General features: G+C 37.8%; 1 protein-coding gene across 1 annotated transcript; it reads right to left on the bottom strand.

Moving 5' to 3' along the window:
• Positions 1-2,849: 2,849 nt before the first annotated feature.
• LOC145058790 (uncharacterized protein At1g32220, chloroplastic-like) lies at positions 2,850-5,902 on the bottom strand. Its single transcript, XM_079006686.1, has 9 exons — positions 5,766-5,902; positions 5,355-5,475; positions 5,139-5,227; positions 4,589-4,644; positions 4,141-4,196; positions 3,895-3,988; positions 3,741-3,820; positions 3,580-3,622; positions 2,850-3,257 (listed from the first exon to the last, which is right to left on the bottom strand). Exons 1-9 carry the CDS (start codon positions 5,807-5,809, stop codon positions 2,992-2,994), a joined length of 849 nt encoding a protein of 282 aa, XP_078862812.1. The 5' UTR covers positions 5,810-5,902; the 3' UTR covers positions 2,850-2,991.
• Between the last annotated feature and the right edge of the window lie 13,830 nt (positions 5,903-19,732).

Raw genomic sequence — 19,732 nt, 5'->3', positions numbered from 1 at the left:
CGTATATTACACTATTTTATACATACATAACAATACATTTAAATCCGTACACCATAGAATGGGGAAAACTAAAAGTACAATGCTATTAGAAGTATAAAAATACTAAAGTCCCATCCCCTTTGTTTCTTCATTAACTTGTTCAGTTCTGTTTCTTTACGTAAGTTGTTGACCTCTAACTGAAGTAGATTTATCATCGACAAAAAGTTGTTAGGTGAATTGCTTAAATCCAGAATACTTGTTGTTAATAACCTGGAAGTAGTTGAAAAACAATACAACAAGAGAAAATTTTGTACATATCAAAAACATAGAAATAGAAATAAAAAAGAGTACCATTCATAAATCAAAAATAAGAATATTAACATTACATATCGAAATTAAGCAATGAAGTTCAAGAACTGTCTCTAACTAAAAAATATTAACATTTGATTATGTCTCTAACTTGAACAACCTCATAAAAATCGAATTTCAAAAAAGAATAAGAAATTTCAAGAGCGATAGAACATACAAAGATTCACAGTCATATTATCAGAAATCAATTTCACCTTTAACAATCGATTCTGAAAACTGAACCTTCAAATTTCTAGCAATTGAGAAAGAAATCCAATTGAGGCGGTGACTAGAACTCTCGATTCAAATCTCTAGGCCAGATTCCTAAAATAAATCAAATAACCTGATTAACTTCCCATTGGTGCTATATCAGAAAAATGAAATCGACAACAAGAAGGGAAACAATAGAGTTTCCCGTTTTCTGAAATCGTGAAAAGGACGAGACATTAGTCTCTCAATTCTAAAATAACATTCGATTCACTAATGGTTGTTGTGGACGAATTCAGAAAATCAGAAAAGAATGAAAGAAATTGATTAACTTGAAATCTTGAATTAGAAATAGAAGAATAATCGTTAACTCTTGCTTTTGGAGAAGACGTCGTTTGGATTTTCCATGGCAATGTTTGGATTTTCTATAGAAATCTGATTGTTGAAGAGTTACGACGCCTTGGAATTAGGACGCACGCCAGGTAAGTCTCGTTCTCTCCCATGCTCCATCTTTTGGATTAGTTCATGATCAGAGTATTGGGGTTTGAAGTAGTCCAATAGGCTAAAAAGTAATAGAAAATAACAAGTTAAAAATTAAGGCCCTGTAGCATTTGGGGGCCCGGGGCGGTCGCCCAGCTTGCCCATGCCCACGGGTTGACCCTGCTTGAAGCAACCATAATGACTATGATCTTTGACTTGGGAGCATTATCAACAACAAAATGAGACCAACATACATTTTATATTATGTAAGATTCAACTCATAGCCACCAAAACTCCACTAATCCAAAAGGGATGATCTAGTGAAGGAGGGTGTTTGTTTGATGGAGGAGTGCACACGAGTGCAAAAGAGGGAAGGACGTCTCTTTTTTTTTTATACATGCTCAAGTCTGAAAGTTTAAGATACTTTTAAAAAAGAGTAAATTACAAGAATGGTCCCTATGGTTTGGAGTAATTTGTGCGCTTGGTCTCTAACTTATTTTTTTTAACTCAGAAGGTCTATATTGTTTGTATTTATTACGCGTTTGGTCCCTACTGTTTATTTTTGTTACGCGATTGGTTAATGTCTTACCTAAAAAGACTATCATTTAAATAAAGAAAAATTGTAGGGTATGTAAGGTAAGGTGATAGGAGTGGGGTTGGGGTGTATTTATTTAAATAAGTTAAAAAATCAAGGGCAAAATAGTCTTTTAGGTAAGACAGGGACTATTCGAGTTAAAAAAAATAAGTTAGGGACCAAGCACATAAATTACCCTAAATCATAGGGACCATTCGTGTAATTTACTCTTTAAAAAATTAAAAAACTTATATTCATATGCTACCAAACACCTTGAATTTAAATTTTTTAGAGCTTGCCTCATAAATTTTCGTACCTGTATAGGTGGAACCCTTGTACTTTTAATATTGACACTTTCTACCTTTAACTTCTAAAATTTATTTTGAATAATGACAGTTTCCATCCATGTACTTTTTAAATTGTTATTTAGACCCTTTACTTTTAAAAGACTTCGTAAAATACCATTTTCCATCCATCTACTTTTTAAAATGTCATTTTCATACCATTATTTTGAACTTTATAAAATATCACTTTCATTCCCTCAATTTATAAGATTTTATGTTTATCTCTGTAGTATACATAATCTCATTTTCCTCGAGGTGATCAATATTTAACCGTAAATGTTATGCTTTATGTACGTGTCGTAATAAATTCGAATTTGTCTACGTTTAGACATAATTTTCTTTACGTTTCCATGTTTGTTTTAATGTATGCTTTCTACATATGAGTCGAGTCACACATAACACATTTTTAATTATTTGATTAAAAAAGTCCACTTTCTTATTTTTATATATGTGTTGATATAAATTTCAGTTTTTTTACATTTTCGTGCTTATTTTTATGTACATTTATTTCGTATGAATTTGATGACATATAATACGTTTTCATTCGACGGTATATATTGAAATTAGTGAATGATATCAACCTTCTATATTTATCTATCAGCAAATACAACGATACCTCACTTTTATCAATATAATCATCAAAATTCAACTTAAAAAACAGATTGACTGATAAAATTAAGAGATTACCAAACAGCCCGTATTCCCTAAAACTAAATACATCCAAAGTGTTGATTCGAAAGAGAGCCATGATTCGGATGAAAACTACAATTGGCTTGAATGAAAATCAAAGGGTTTTAAACAATGCATTCGGTCCAAAAAAGAAAGTCTATATATGCAATGCAATACTTTATCCACATTAAACCATTATCCATTCAGCTTGTAACTTATGGATATCCAGCTTATCTTTAAAACAAGTGTGCAGAAAATATATATGGATACGCTAATAAAATAGCTTAAATATACTCTGAAAAATACATACATATTATTGGAAAAGATCAAAAAAGAATCAAGACTACACAGCTGTCTAATGGTCTGAATTGTATTCAATCTTTTGAAGTATTACTTTTGTTGGCTGTAACGTTGTAATCCATGGACATCAACTATGCCAGGTGGAAAAACAGGATCAATAGCTGCTCTAACTGCCACCTTAGCGACAGCTGTCACGTTGACAGGTGGCGTCAACAATGGACCCACAAGTGGAATCTGAGTCAGCGGCTTTGCATGTTGGAGAAGCATTTCTAGTGGGGAACCAATCACACCCAGAGGCACTTCCATACTGCCAACACGACGATTCCCATATATGAATCCAGGCCTCAGAATCACATCTGATTTACAAATATTCATATTTATCATTATCTTACACAAATAAAAAAAAACAAAAAAAAAAAAAACATTTCAATGTGTTATCCGTTGGTTCAGTTATCATATAAAAAATAAATAGTTCAGCATAATGTAATTTCAATCCATTATATTTACATATGAAAAAGTAAAAGATGGATAGATGCAAGAAGTTAATTACTAGTTTACTACTAATAATAAATGATAAATATTAGTAATAATGGTAAAAAAATGAATAAAAAATTGATGGGAGTATTTCAATTTTTTCCCTAAAAAAAAAAAAAAAAAAAAAAAAGAGAGAAGACTCACGTCCATATGGATATCTTACAAGCAACTCTGTTTCAGCAGCCCTCTGCATAAATATTAAACAAAATCATCCGTTTATGAAATCAATTTTTTTTATATAAAAACTTGCAAACTTTAAATTAAGGAAATGAGATGAGATGATGTGGTGTGGGGTCCACAGTTACCTTTCCATCATAATATCCTTGTAAAAAGTAATTAATCACTCCAGTGTCAGCAGCAGATATGTATACAAATCTTTTTACCCCTGTAAAAAAAAACCTAATTTCTAAAAATTTATATATTTTTTTCATGAAAAAAAAGTAGAGAAATAAATGAAACCCTTTTCAGCTGCAGCTCTAATGGCTGTGATGTTTGCAGTTCCATTGATCTTGTACATGTAGGAGTTGGAACCAAAACCACCAACACATGACACCTGTCAGTTTTTTAGTGGAGGATTAAATTCTGTATCATAATCAACATAAAAAAAAAAGGCAAATAAATTATTAATCAACTCGATCCTTTATTCTCTCTTAAAGATTCACAACTTAAAAAAAAAAAAGAGTTGAGAAATGAGAGACTACTTACAATAGATGTCACTCCAGTTAAGGCTTCCTTCCATGAGTCACCAGACAGCAAGTCCCCTATGAATAAATAAATAAATAGATAAATACTGAATGCACATAAAAATAAAAAAATAAGTGACTAATTAAGAATTAAGGGGTTGTATCTCCTTTTTTTTCATATTAAGTCATGTATGGTTGAAGTGACTGAATGGATAATGGCATATTGATAAAGTGTTGTATACATAAGGGTCTATTTCTTTTGTAGACTGAATAAACCATCTGAATAAGACTAAATGACCAATTTACCCTTACATTCAAAAACCCAAAATTTCAATTTTAACATAAGAAGAGTTAGGAGGAAAAAAGAAGAAACACAAATAGGTGTCTTACTCTTAATACATTAAGACAAGTTTTTTTGGTTTAACCCATTATTATGTCCAGATTAAGTTAAATGAAACAGTCATGTATACCTTGATGCCATTGCACCTTGTTCGCCCATGATTCTGGAACAGATGACTTGCCAGATCTGTGAAAGAAAAATAACCACATAAAGACTAATCAACAATGTCCACATGGCTTTTGTTGAAGAGAGGTGAAAGGTAGATTAGATAGGCTCTTTGTTGTTGATGAGCTTATATATTGGGCCAAAAGAGTTAAATGTCAGCTCATGATTTTGATTCTATAAATTGGGTTTCATAAATCGTGTTATTGCTAAAGTGTAAAGCTTCTCATTGGTTCTTGTTAAGATCATCTGTGGTTTTGACTAATGAGTAATGATTAATGAATAGTAACCATTTGCAAGAGCAATGATTGTATCACTTCAAGTTAATGATTCCTAGTGTAGCTATTGATGAACAAACAGCCAACTTTGGAACTTAACGTGATAAAAAGGCATAAGATAGGAAAAAACTACAATCGTATAAATCATATATAGTGTTGTTATTTGGGATCATTGGTATTAAATAATGCAACTAGAATCGATAGGATGCAAAACATAAGTTACAAGTAATAAGCATAAACCTGCTAAGGCTAGCAACAGATAAGCCACGATGTAATGCTTCTTTGCATATATGCGAGCCAACAAACCCAGTTCCACCAAGCACAAGCAACTGATTACGAAAAGAGATGAGAAAAATTGAGAATAACACACAAAATTGATGCTACAAAAAGATGTCTGAAACGCTGAAAGTTTAAAGAAGCCAATTCAGCAACAATCTGTTCAAAATTACTGATTACCTTCTCCGCAGGGGGAGGTGGAACATTTACTGTTTCAGCTTCCTCTACTTTAAGTGGTTCATCAATTTTATTAGATTCTGTCGATAGATATCTTCCTCTCCCGATTGAACCTGATGTATTGCTTTGTTTTATAGAACAAAAATCAAATCAAATGAAATACGAACAAATGTTAGTTGAATCATACATGAAAACTAAATGATAACTCAGAAGTCAGAACAATCCCTCTCCACCGAACTATGTAATTCGTTCGATCGACAAAAAATGAGATTTCTTGTTCATGCGTTGAAAAGAAACCCTCGTTCAATTTAGGACAAGGTTTCATGTTTCAGTTTTGATTTAGTGTGGAGTTTTTAGGGAAACAGTGGCGATAGATTAACAGAGACACAAATGAGATTAAAGTAAAGAACTTACAGCAATCTGGAGAGGGATAACCTATACTGGATTAAACGAGACATAATCTATGGGAGTGGGGAGATGGACGTGTCTCGTATTCGAAGTTAAAAAACGAAGCAACGACTTGAAGGTTTTGGAAGCGGACATCATGTACGAATATTATATCGAAGGGAGCCATGAAAGTGCCAAAATTATAATTAATAATATTTAGAATTGTTATAAATCCTTTTATTTTTATATTTTTTTTGAAACGGCAAATATCATTGAAAGAAATCAACGATTAGTAAGAAACTAAATCACAACTAAATAAATAGTACAACAAGATAAACATAAAAACAATTAAAAAGTGATAAGACTTAGATGGGCAAATGACGAACAGATCCATTCCGCCTAGCTACCGCATCCATGAGAACTCATGTGCTTGCACCAAGTATACAACAGAGAGATGATATTATCGGCTACTTTTTGTTGGAGATGCAGTAATATTTTGGAAAACTTTATCATTCCTAGCCAACCAGATGTTCCATAGAAGATAGAAAAACATCGTGCTCATAATCGATTTCTTTTTAGGACATTACCCCAAGAGGCAGTGAAATCAATGAGTTCTAAGGCATCTGAGAACCTCCTGTTGTGTAGTCCGCACCATTTAAATATACAAGCTTGTACTTCTTTCACAAATTCACAGTTGACAAAAAAATTATTAACCGATTCTAATTCCTTATTGCATAATGAACACAAATGATGAGAGTTTTGTATTCCCTTAATTGCCAACTATTCAACCACCAGAATTCTGCCCATTGAGGCTCTCCAAACGAAACATCTAACTTTTAAGGGGATCCATTTTGACCAACAAACTTTATGTCCCTTGTAAGGAATCAATTTAGAATCTATCCTCTTTCTCATGAGATTAACCTTGTATTCTCCGGTTTTAGTCATATTGAATCGAAATCCAAATGATGAAGTCCCCAAACTACCCAGTTCCCCAATATCTTTATACATTTGAAGTAACTCGTGTAATTCATTTGGTTTGGAAGGCTCCTGCTTCCATCTCCAATAAAAACCATTGTTGGACATTCGATCAACAAGATTACAACATTTAACAATTTCTAATAAATATAAGTGAGGGAATTTTAGATGAAACGGAGTGTTCCCACACCAAACATACTTTTAAAAAAAGGATTTTAACTTCGTATCTTGGTATGAGTGAGAATAGTTGATGATGATCAATAATAATCGATGTGAGACAGTTAACAACCTTGGAGATGTTGCACCACACACCATTGATGAACTTTTTGGCAATATATGGAATAGGTTTGTTGTGCAAGTTGTGTATGCTCATTATGACTTCTTTCCAAAGACTTCTATTGTAACGTCCGTGTTTCTGGCTAAACATTATTATAATGATGTAATAGTTATGATCAACAATTATAACCTATTTTGAAGTAATGAAAAAGAATTATTTGAGTATTATGTGATTTATGTAATTTATATACAACATATGTGCTTATAATGATATAATAAAATAATAATAAAAAAAATATGTGTCAAAAATAGAATGAAAATTAGACCCAATATCTTTGAAGAATGTTGAAGTAGTCGTGACAAGGATTCTGTAGATATAAAGAACGCTGAAATCCGACTTATGTCGAAGAAGTTATAATCTGTCGAAGTTTCGTGACTAAACCGACACGACGTCGTGTATCATAAAAAGTTAATTTTTGATAAACTACTTTTTAGCCTTAGCGATCTAAACAAAATTGTAGTATACGTTAAACCAAGAGCGTGCATGTAGAGAACGCCCAAATCTGACTTCGTTTGAGGAAGTTATGATTTTTCTAAGATTCACCGTAGCAGTACACTACGGTACACAGCCCGGAAATCGAATTTTAGATCGATCAATTATTAGCCGACGCAACCTAAATGAGAATTGAAGATCTCGTTAATAGGAGCTCAACGATATAAAGACAGTCGAAAACGGATGTCGGATGACAAAACTATGAATTTTTAACGGACTTTAACTGTCTAAGCCTGTTAAAATATAACTTTAAAAATAAAGTTAAAATTAGCCGACAATGTCTAAACAAAAGTTGTAGATCACGTCGCTACCTACGCGTGGATATAAAAAATATCAAAAGCGAAACTCGTATGCGAAAGTTACGAAATTTAGAAGATACTTAATTTTTGGGTTAAGCTCCGGTAAGTGACACGTGGCAAGATCTGGGTCGCACCTTCTTCCCCACAGCTTGGAACGAGATGGCGACATGTAGCATGCGTACGCCCTGCGTACGTGAGATTTCCATCTTATAAATAGGAAGCGTTTTTCACTCATTTCTCCACACCTTCTCAACCATTTCTCTCTCAAACACCCCCAAAACCTCTATTCTTTCCCCTAGCACCTCCTAGGTGTTAGAGAAGAGAATCTCGGGGTGCCAGAAGGCCTCGAGAAGAAGAGCTTTTTGGCTCAGAAGTTCTGCACGCGCAAAGCCCAGTTCCTCGCTAAAACCCCTTGTAATTGAGTTATGTTTATCCTACTTTAAGTATAACTTATGTTTAAGTTCATTATCGTTATTATGAACCTACAAAAAATATTTATCAGTGATTCAAAGTCGTTATACTGATTGGTCTACTTATGGGGATGATGTCTAGGTTGTGATTTAATGAGATGTTTAAAGTGAGATTTTTCTAACAGTATACTTCGTATACCAATCGAACCCTACCTCCAATATGATCCTACCTGGTTGTTCCTTACTTGATAGATCATGAAAGTAGACTTTGAATTAATGATGAATCTAGACTAATAATTAGTCGCAATAAATATTAGACTAAAACTTAGTGATAATAATACTAGGTTTCGTCAAAGGAAAAGACAATTGTTAGAAGCGAAGCCCTACCCGAATTTTGAGTCGTCGCTTTAACAAGTGAGTGCATAGTTACTTTCATCTTACACATAGATATGAAGTATTTAATATAAATTACTTGATATATGTGTCTATTATATGTGTTCCTGATATCTATGCTAAATGAACGATTTATACATGTTTTGTTCGATTTAAACTGTATATGTATTTTATACCTATAAATATGTTGGGTAAAGATGGATAGATAAATTTGATGATGAAAGATGAAATAAAATGATGAGAGGCCTCGATGTTAAAGCTGATCCAGTTATCTAGCCAAGTATAGATGACGACCACAGACTATTCTAGACAGTCCAGTGGAACGTTGGCAGCCTCACAACCTGTAGGTGTTTTTGAACTATGTGTTCATCTGGTGTACTCCATCCCCCTCATGGTTGCATCACTGACATATATTGTTGAGGAATCCCCTAAGCATTATTGTTAATCCCAAAGATAATCCTTAGTCTAGGTCCCTTAAATTAGATGCTTTAGGGACAGAAAGTGAGGATAACAGGAACGAGTAATTGGGTTGAATGATTTGATGAAATTAAAGAACTTAATTATTGTGGGTTGAAAACCCTATGTGCTCACTAGTCTCCCAAGCCAGACCCACTCAGTTTCTTGTATTACATGTAGTGGCACAAGAGCACAAGTGTGATGATCGGATGAGAGATCTATGGATTATAGGTTGTTAGAATAATAGATGTTTGTAAGGCCTGTACTATTTTTGTTTATGCTTATGTCCTATATTGACAATGACATCCCAACGTTTTTAATATAATTAAAATACATTTCTTCGGAAATGTTTTGATAATGTCTTTATCATAATTTTGGGAAGAAATTCCACAATATTATTCTTCAAAAGGATACTTTGATTTTTAAATAAAATATAAACAAATCGGTCTTTTTTTGCTGTGAAATTGGGGGTGTCACATCCATGTTCATTCATCAGCCATCACCGTCATTTGATTAGTAATGCCATATTTTATGCTTTTAAAGTGCATAATCCAAGTCCACCATCAACTATTGGAGCCAATATTTTTGACCACTCAACCTAGTGGATCTAGTTTTTCAATTCACCGCATCCCCATAGAAATTTACGCCTGATTTTTTTCAAGAGAGTCAATGATGCCTTGGGGGATTTTAAATAGAGACATATAATACGTTGGTATGCTATTCAAAACGGATTTGATGAGCCTGATTCTTCCACCAAACGAGAGTGTTTTAGCCTTCCATGATGAGAGTTTGGTTATGAACTTGTCAACAATAGGCTTCCAATGTTTTATTAACCCCAAGTTAGCCCTAACCGGGACCCATAAGTAAGTAAATGGGAATGTGCCTTCGACGCAACTCAACACTTGAGCCATGTTATGCAATTCGGAGGCTAATGTTCCAAAACCAAAGACCTTTGATTTATAGAAGTTAACTTTTAGACCCGAAGATGTAACAGCCCGGATTTCCAGGTATCTTTTATGCTTATATTTTTTGGAGTTTTGTGAGGGGACTCGGCGAGTTGGAGCTCAAACTCGCCGAGTAGGATCGCGGTTCAGGACGCGAGTTCGCGCCTGGACTCGACGAGTCCAAGGAATGGACTCGGCGAGTCCTCGCTGTTTAATGAAACCCTAATTTCCCGGTCCTAAGACCTATTTAAAGGACCTTATGGCCCTTCATTGCGGCTACCTTGATCGTGAGAGCACCAAAGCAGCTGAGGATTCTTGTGAGTGAGATAAGAGGCCATTGTTCACCAAATTTGTGTGTTTTTGCAAGAAAGGAAGAGGAAAGTCAAGCTAGAAGAGTTGAGGAGCTTGGATCTACTTTCATTTCATCAGAGGAGGCTTCTTGAGGTATCATTCAGAGCTTATTTCCATATTTTTGTTGATATGGTCAAATCTAGGGTTTCTTCATGCCTTATTTGCTTTGTATTTGAAGTGTGAGAGGTCCCATGGGGATATGGTGCTTAGATCTGGACCTTAATAGGTCCAGAGAGTCCCTAATGTCATGCTTTATGTCCTTCCTTTTGGGTTGGAGGCTAGGGTTGCCATTTTAGAGGTCATTTCTCCAAAAAGAGCCTTGTAGGTGTTGTATGGTAACCAAGACATGAACTTTACGTGATGAATGAGCTTAGGAGGGCCAGATCTATGAGTGGATGGAGCAGATCTGACCTCAGAAGCTAGTTTGAGTTGATGCATGGCATGGACTCGTCGAGTCTGAAGAACAGACTCGGCGAGTAGCATGAAGATTGTCCTTAACCACTCAGCGAGTGGTCCTGCCGAGTTATGGGTTGACTCAGTGAGTTAGGGAGAGTTAGAGAGGGTTGACAGATGGACTGAGTCGAGATGGAACTCGCCGAGTTGTTCTTGAGACTCGGCGAGTTGAGTCGTGGTGGCCCCGCGATTCATGCCAGGTGGAACTCGTCGAGTCAGGGGAGTACTCGACATGTCAAAAGAGAATCCTAGGGAGTTGGTGAATACGTATAGACTCGCCGAGTCGCCCTAGTGCACTCGCCGAGTCCGGTCAAAATTGACCGTTGACCGTTGACCAAAGTTGACCAGTGTTGACTTGATAGGGGTAGTCAACCTTAATGGTAAAAGTGTTAATTAGAGATGTATGATGTTATAGAAGGATTATAGCTCGGAGGATCGAGCACGAGTGACTTCCAGGATTCGCGGGTTATCGAGATATTCGAGGTGAGTCTTCTAACTATACTTACCTTGAGTAGGTAATCAGAGTTATGTGACAGAGTATGTGTATGTTATGTGTTGTACTGCATGATGTCTATGTGATTTATGTTGTGCATGTTTATAGAGTTGGAACCGTAAGGTTCCTAGAGTTAGAACCAGTGGGTTCACAGAGTAGGGTCTACGGACCCACAGAGTTATAGCCTCGAGTGGCTAATATGTGTTATGTGTGGTATTTTGGGGAACTCAATAAGCTTTGTGCTTACAGTGTTAGTGTTGTTTGTTTCAGGTACTAGTGATGACCGTGGGAAGGCGCCGACTTGATCTGTACACATGCAAGGGATTTTTATGTGATATGATCTTGGGATTTTGTATGATGTGAATTGAAGATTTAAACTTGATGTTTATGAAAATTAAATGAAAAATGTTTTTATATTTTGCGAAAATTTATTTTGAAATTCACGGTGTTACAGAAGATATGTTAAAACACTTAAGTATCACCGCAAGATTCTTAATACTCTTACAGTCCCATTCACCAACGGATATTGCATCATCCGCGTAGAACAAATGAGCCACAAGAGGGAAATTATTTGGTAAGTTGCTGCTAACATGACTCCTCACACTAATCATAACCTAATAAGAACCCTAATTACTAATCAAGATTAATCTATAAATGAAGGTCTAATTCATCCTTAATCTATCTAAGGACAAAAGACCATTTTGCCCTTCCCATTCACGACCCAACTAGCTAAGGCCCCAAAACCCTAGTTCCAAGGCCCAAAAATGTCCCAAAAGGTTTTCTAAGAGTACGCCCAACGTACTCCCTGCTATGCCCAACATAAAGCTCGATCTCGAGAGAGGGGGCGAGGGGTACGCTCAAATATATCTGTAACCCCATCCTCATCATCATTACCTCCACTGCAATCAAACTCCATCAACCCTCGGTTACCCCCACCCTTGATTTCTAGGGTTTTGTTTTGTTTTCAGAAATGGTTTTAAGAACAATGATTTCATATTCAATTTATGGGTTTTCTGGTGCTGAAACGATTTTAGATTCATGAGTGTGGGTGTTTATTTTGTAAAACAAACCTAAAAAATGGAGTGTCTTGACTGTGTGTTCTTGAGTTATGAACGGGTGTTGGGCGCGGTACTGATGCAGAGGGGGCATGTCATTGCCTACGCTTCGAGGCAGCTCAAGCCTCACGAGGCGAACTACCCGACGCATGATTTGAAGTTGGGGGCGGTGGTTTTTGCCCTCAAGATTTGGCGGCATTACCTCTACGGGGTTCGATGTACCATCTACACGGACCACAAGAGTTTGAGGTACCTCATGGATCAGCCAAATCTGAACATGAGGCAACGTCGGTGGTTGGACGTGGTGAAGGATTATGATTGTGAGATCCTTTACCACCCGGGGAAGACCAACGTGGTGGCCGATACACTTAGCCGCAAGGCGGCGCCGATCAGGGACATGTGCATGAGGATGATCGTAGTGACTCCCTTGTTGGAGCAGATTCGGGAGGCCCAACAGGAGGCTATCAAGGAGGAACATCGGAAGAGTGAGCGTATGGTGGGTCAGGTTTCCTCCTTTGATTATGATAGCCGAGGACTATTGACACTACACTGTAGGGTGTGGGTGCTGTATCACGGAGGCGTGCGTCAGATTTTGATGGAGGAGGCGCACAAGTCCCGATTCTCTATTCATCCCGGGGCGACGAAGATGTATAGGGATCTTCGTCTAGATTATTGGTGGCCCTGCATGAAGCGGGATGTGGCATGGTACGTTGAGCGGTGCTTGACCTGCAGGAAGGTCAAGGCCGAACATCAAAGGCCGCATGGCAAGATGCAGCCGTTGGATATTCCACTGTGGAAATGGGAAGATATCACGATGGATTTTATCACGAAGCTTCCCAGGACCGTGCGTGGAGTGGATTCGATTTGGGTCATTGTGGACCGATTGACCAAGAGTGCTCACTTTATCCCGATTCAGGAGAGCATATCGGCCGAGAAATTGGCCGACATCTATATCAGGGAGATCGTGGCGCGGCACGGGGCACCAGTATCGGTTATCTCGGACAGGGATGTGCGTTTTACTTCCAGATTTTGGAAGAGATTTCATGACGAGTTGGGCACTCGTTTGCATTTTATCACCGCCTTTCACCCGCAGACGGATGGTCAGAGCGAGCAGACCATCCAGACTCTGGAGGATATGTTGCGGGCGTGCGTGCTAAACTTCGGTGGTAGCTGGGATACTTATCTTCCCTTGGCCGAGTTCTCCTACAACAACAGCTACCACGCGAGTATTGACCGTCCCCCATTCGAGATGTTGTACGATCGAAGGTGCAGGACCCCGATATGCTGGGGTGAAGTAGGCCAGAGAGTCATGGGGAGCACCGAAGTGGTGCTCAAGACGACCGAGAGGATCCAGCAGGCTTCAGACTGCTCAGAGTCGGCAGAAAAGTTACACCGACAAGCGCCGATCCGACCTAGAGTTCCAGGTTGGGGATATGGTTCTCCTGAAGGTGTCGCCTTGGAAGGGCGTCATTCGATTCAAGAAGCGGGGCAAGTTGGGCCCGAGGTTTATTGGGCCGTTCAGGGTTGTAGCCCGGGTGGGCAAGGTGGCGTATAGGCTGGATCTGCCAGTCGAGCTCAGCCAGATCCACAGCACTTTCCATGTTTCTCAGCTGCGGAAGTGCCTAGTGGACGACTCAGCAGTAGTGCCGTTAGAGGATATTCAGGTTGATGACAGCCTGAATTACATTGAGCGCCCAGTCGCAATCCTCGACAGGAAGTCGAAGGATTTTAGGAACAAGAGGGTGGAGTTAGTGAAGGTGCAATGGTAGCACCGCAAGGGTTCGGAATGGACTTGGGAGCCGGTGGACGAGACGATGGAGCATTACCCCGAGCTGTTTCAGGATCGAGCAACAGACTTCGAGGACAAAGTCTAAAATAAGTGGGGGAGATTTGTAGCACCTGGTTCCTGGTATGTAAATCTTATTTGAGTATTTTCCATTTTTAACCTTGGACTCGACGAGTCATAGGTCCGACTCGTCGAGTAGAGACGGGACCCCGGGACACGTTTAAGTTGGTGACTCGGCGAGTCCATATTCCGGACTCGACGAGTCACCACTATTGGATGAAACCCTAAGTTTCAGGGGTTTGCACCCTATTTAAACTCTCATTCCGCCCCAATCTCGCCCCCATTCACCCTCAGAGCCCTATATCTCTCTCTAACCTTGTTTCCTTGTGAGTTTGAAGTGTTTTTGTGGTGTTCTTGAAGTTTTTGAGGAGAAAGAAGAGTGAATCAAGAAGAGGAGAAGGAGGCCAAGCATCTCTGTGTCATTCCAACATTTCCCCTGAGGTATAACTCATTTCCCCTCTGTTTGTAAGCTTATTGTCCCTTATAACTCCATTAAAGTCCTCTTTGAACCATTTCCAAGCTTGTGTATGTTTGAGGGTTTGTAATAAGCTGATTGACCTTTAGATCTAGGCATGGTTGAGCTCCAGGAGCTTAGATCTACTGTCTTTTTGGAACCATATTGCATGAAAGCCCTATATCTACCCCTTTTGGTGCATTTAGGACCTTAAAACCCTCATGGTTGTCTATTTACACGTAAAGTTGGAAACTTTACGTGATAATCAAGCCCCAGGATCACGGATCTATGTATGGCATGAGCTGGATTCAAGCAGAATCGACCATATAGTAATTGCATGGTAACGACTCGGCGAGTCGTTCATCTGACTCGGCGAGTCGGTTCGCGAGTCTCCAAGTTTGTCCCCTTTTCGTAGTGTCGAGTGAGCAGTGAGTCACGGGGTGTGACTCAGTGAGTCGGAAGTTGAACCCATCTATGGAGGAACTCGGCGAGTCAATGCCCTGACTCGACGAGTTCAAGACAATCTCCTTAGATCAAGAACGGACTCGGCGAGCTGTTCATACAACTCGGCGAGTCGCAGCATAAGTGTTCTTCGGATGAAGATGAACTCGGTGAGCTGTTCATACAACTCGGCGAGTCTTAGCATAAGTGTTCATCGGATGAAGATGAACTCGACGAGTTGTTCATACAACTCGGCGAGTAGGATGAAGGACTTGAATATCAGTTTAGAAGGAGAACTCGTCGAGTCATCGCCTAACTTGACGAGTAGAAACGGGATTCAGGACAATTGTTTGGGTAGGGACTCGGCGAGTTGGAGAGCCAACTCGGCGAGTCGGGTCAACTGAAATTTGACTCTGACTTTGACTTAGGGCATGATCAGGGGTAAAATGGTCATTTTACCCAAAGGACAGTTAGCAGTGTTTGATTGAGTATGTTGTGGGAATTGCAGCCGGAGGATTTCCGGAGCAGCAGCAGCAGTAGATAGTCAGTTCCCGATCAGATCAGCAGCTACTTCGAGGTGAGTTACCTTCCAATAGCGGTGGGTCTACGGCCACAATGTCGGCCCACCAGTAGGAGTTGTATGTAGATGATTGTCTCTGTGATATTCATCTAGGGATTACTACTACCTGTGTTATGTTTATGTGCTAGTATGATATGATGCTATGTGCTAGTGACAGTAGGGGGAGATAGTCCCCAAGGTATCCGATCGGTAGGGCCGAAGGGGTAGTCATACCCAGCCATGTTAGATAGATTCTAATATTGTGATACATGTTATGTGGTAGTAGTAGAGGGGAGAAATAGTTCCCCAGTATCCGGTCGAGAGGACCGAAGGGGAGGCCAGCACCCAGATATGCTAGGCAGTATCCGGTCGAGAGGACCGAAGGGGAGGCTAGCACCCAGATATGCTAGGAAATATCCGGTCGAGAGGGCCGAAGGGGTAGGTCGGGCACCTAGATATGCCTGACAATATATGTATGTTATGAGATTATATGGTATGTGGTACAGTGGGGGAACTTAGCCCTGTCTAAAATACCCGATACCCGAATTACCCGTTCGATTTTTTCGGGTATCGGGTAAATCGGGTCGGGTAAATCGGGTATCGGGTAAATTTTTTCGGGTAATCGGGTTACCCGATTTTTTTTCGAGTTGGGTAAAGGGTAAATTTTTTGGGTTTCGGGTATACCTGAGTTACCCAAATTATTTTAAAAATTCCTTTTTTTTGTAGAGCTTGTATTATATAGCAGGTATTTGATCACGCTTAAACTAACTATCATTATTGTAAAACATAAATATATTTATTATGACAATACGACACTAACAATATTAAAAGTAATTTTTATATATCATCACGTTCTTTAAAACTTAACTGTTTTCTAGATTATAGTTTTTATTGCAACTAACAAACTCATTATCTTGACAAAACTTCAGAATATGGCAAAACTTATGGCTACATTTATCTTAAACATTTTAAACTTTTAAATTAAGATCTTTAGGTATTTGTTTTTTTAACCTCTTATTAGATTAGATTAATTTGTTAAAAAATTACTTGATATCTCATCTATTATTGACTAAAAAATCTCAATGTTCAAAGCTTGAGTAACTTCGTTTATGTCTCGTTTGATTATATAAACAAGACTAATAAAGCACGACATATTTATTTCATTAAATTTATTTTCAGGTGAAATTCAAAAAATAAATTATATATTTCGGGTATTACCCAAATTACCCAAACCCGACCCGATACCCGAATTACCCAAACCCGAATTACCCGAATTTAGTTTGGGTAGGGTAACGGGTAATTTTTCTAACATGAAAAACCCAAATTACCCGACCCGAATTACCCGAAACCCGAAAAAATTACCCGTTCAACACCCCTAGGGGAACTCACTAAGCTTCGTGCTTACGGTTTTCAGTTTTGGTTTTCAGGTACCTCTTCTTCAAAGGGGAAGGAGCCGGCGCGGTAGCGGCATATCACACACACTCTTGTTTCTGCAGTTATGAGTTTATTCTGAGATTGATACTATGATATTTTGGTTGTTCAAATGTTGTGGATTTCAAATTTGGTTTGCGATGCGAAATGGATTAATTAAACAATGTTTTATTTATTAATGTTTTCTAAGTAATGTTTTAAAAACGAAATTTTTGGACATGAAAATTGGGTCGTTATAGCCACACTCCTTTAATTATTTTTATTTTTAAATAAATAAAATTTTTAGTTTTAATTAAAAACAAAAGATTTCATTTATTAAAAATAAAAACCATTACATTACTTAGAAAAAAACATGACATTACAAAAAAAAAACCCTAGAAAATTAGAAAATAAAAAACTAGAAAGCTTAAACCTACAACTTAAAAAAAACACACATTAAATGATTAAAAACTTGGAAAACAACTAGAAATTAACCACGATTAATGTAACGTTTTTCACGTCTTTCTTTATCGCCAAAACAACTTGAAGCGCATCCCCGGTCATATTCGACGTGTCAATTGCTAGCACTCTCAGGTCGTTGTCCCTTTGTTCCCGACTCTCTTTATCCAAAGCAAGTTACAAAAATTTATCCATTCAATCTTTTAAGTCTTGCACATTCTCGTCCATTTCTTTCAAGTCATCCGATTCTGACGCTTTTCCATTGTCTTTGTTTTTTGTTTTGTCCCTTCCCATTGGTCGGGAGTGGTGGCACTTGAACGGGCTCATCCTCGTTGAGGTCGAAACCAACACGAGCATCCGATGAAGTGTGTTCGGATTTGGATGTTCTTGACCGTTTTGATACACTATCACAACGTCACTTTTGCCACTTTTCCATTGTTGTTTCGTGTTATTATACAAATCGTTAAACAGCATGACATCTTTGTTCATCTTTCCCCATTTTGAGTAGAATTGATGTTTAGAACGATATGGTTGTAGGTTCATTCCTTTGTGGAACCTAGCTCTAACACGTATCCACAAACGATCATGTTTTTGTCCCCTTCCGTCTTCGCGTCCTCTGAAACGTCAATACATGATTGTGCTAATACTAACATTTCTTGAGGTTCCTACATTTTAGATTCCGCCTTCTCTTTTCTTTTATTTCCTGGTTGAGAGGGTTGAGTTTGTGGAACAAATTCTAGTTCGGATTCAGAAATGGGTGTTTATGGTTGTGATTGTGTTTGTGGAACAAACTCTGGTTGAGAATCAAAATCAAAAGGATCAAAATCTGGGTCAAATTGTGGTTGTGTTAGTGGAAATGGTTGCGTAAGGCGTTGTGGTTGTTGGCTATGTTGCGGAAAATAAGGAAGCATACCCCTGTAGTGGTAGAAAAGAGGCGAACAAATCGGTTGATCGAGTAAAGGTATTGAAGTTGTGGTTTTTCTAGTGGGTGTTTTTTGGTTGGTGAGATTTTTGAAGGATGACATTTTTGTGGGTTTTAAAATAAAGAAGATGGTAAAAAAAATAAAGTGTTTGTGAGTGATTTTGATTAATATGATAAGGTATTTATAGTGTTAGTAATTTTCTTTTTTTGAATTTTGACTGTTTGCAAACTGTAGGAATATTTACCAATGAAGGAAGTTCGAGAAACGCTCCCTCCAAAAGTCGTAGTGTGGCCTCATCCACACCTATACCGCACCCATGGGCGGTGTTTGTGCTTACATGTCAAAAGGATTGCGGCCTCAGCTGCAGCCACTCCGCCTAGTCTAAGTCTTATGGCAGTGACGTGTTGTATAGAGTGTATGAGGGTTTGTGGTGATCGAATATTTGTAATTATTTTTAGGTCCTTGTTAGCCTTAATAATATACATTTATTAAATTCACTCATTACCACTAAAAAAATTTGATCAAAAAACATATGTTAATATAATATGCGCTTTAGATTTCTTTGTGAGAATCCAAGAGTCCTTCCTAGAGTATGTAGTTTACCGAATATTATCAAGAATCGTCTCGCCATATCAACTATTAATTGGTGCTCGGATGATACAAATGAAACCAGGATTTCTAGGGTTATTTCCAATGATCGGATAAGTAGAACATTCATATTGTCTTTTGCACAAAAGAATGATGGAAAGTGTCTCTCCTATATTTTGCATATTTTTATGGGATAAAATTATTTTTTGTTGAACCCAATAACCTTAGCTTAGTTTGAGTTAGTACAACATATTTGTCATTATTTGTCCTACATAAAAAAGCAAAAACTTGAGGCTATTCAACAAGATTGACCAACAACTAAGAGTAGCATTGTTTGGGATCCGCAATGCATTGAACTTATCAGAGTTTAATGAATTGACACATTATTTACTATTTGTACATCTCTGCCAAAAATTTTATAGAATGCACTGAACTCTATAGAGTTCAATACAACATATTTTTATGATCAAAAGGTTTCATTTTCACATTCAAGAGTTAAATGATCATTAAACTTCATATCTACATCCGACAATAATAAAGTTTAATCATTTGGATGTCTATCAGTATGTCGCCTCATTCAACTCGCTTACTAAACTATACATTGTGAATGTTGTTACATCAACCATAATCGACGATTGACAAAATATTACTCCAAA

The sequence above is a fragment of the Lactuca serriola genome, chromosome 6, assembly GCF_051521515.1.
Source record: "Lactuca serriola cultivar US96UC23 chromosome 6, Lser_US96UC23_V15, whole genome shotgun sequence".
In the NCBI taxonomy this organism is placed as follows: domain Eukaryota; kingdom Viridiplantae; phylum Streptophyta; class Magnoliopsida; order Asterales; family Asteraceae; genus Lactuca; species Lactuca serriola.
The sequence above is the reverse complement of the archived record's forward strand: the minus strand, read 5'-3'. Positions and strand labels throughout refer to the sequence as shown.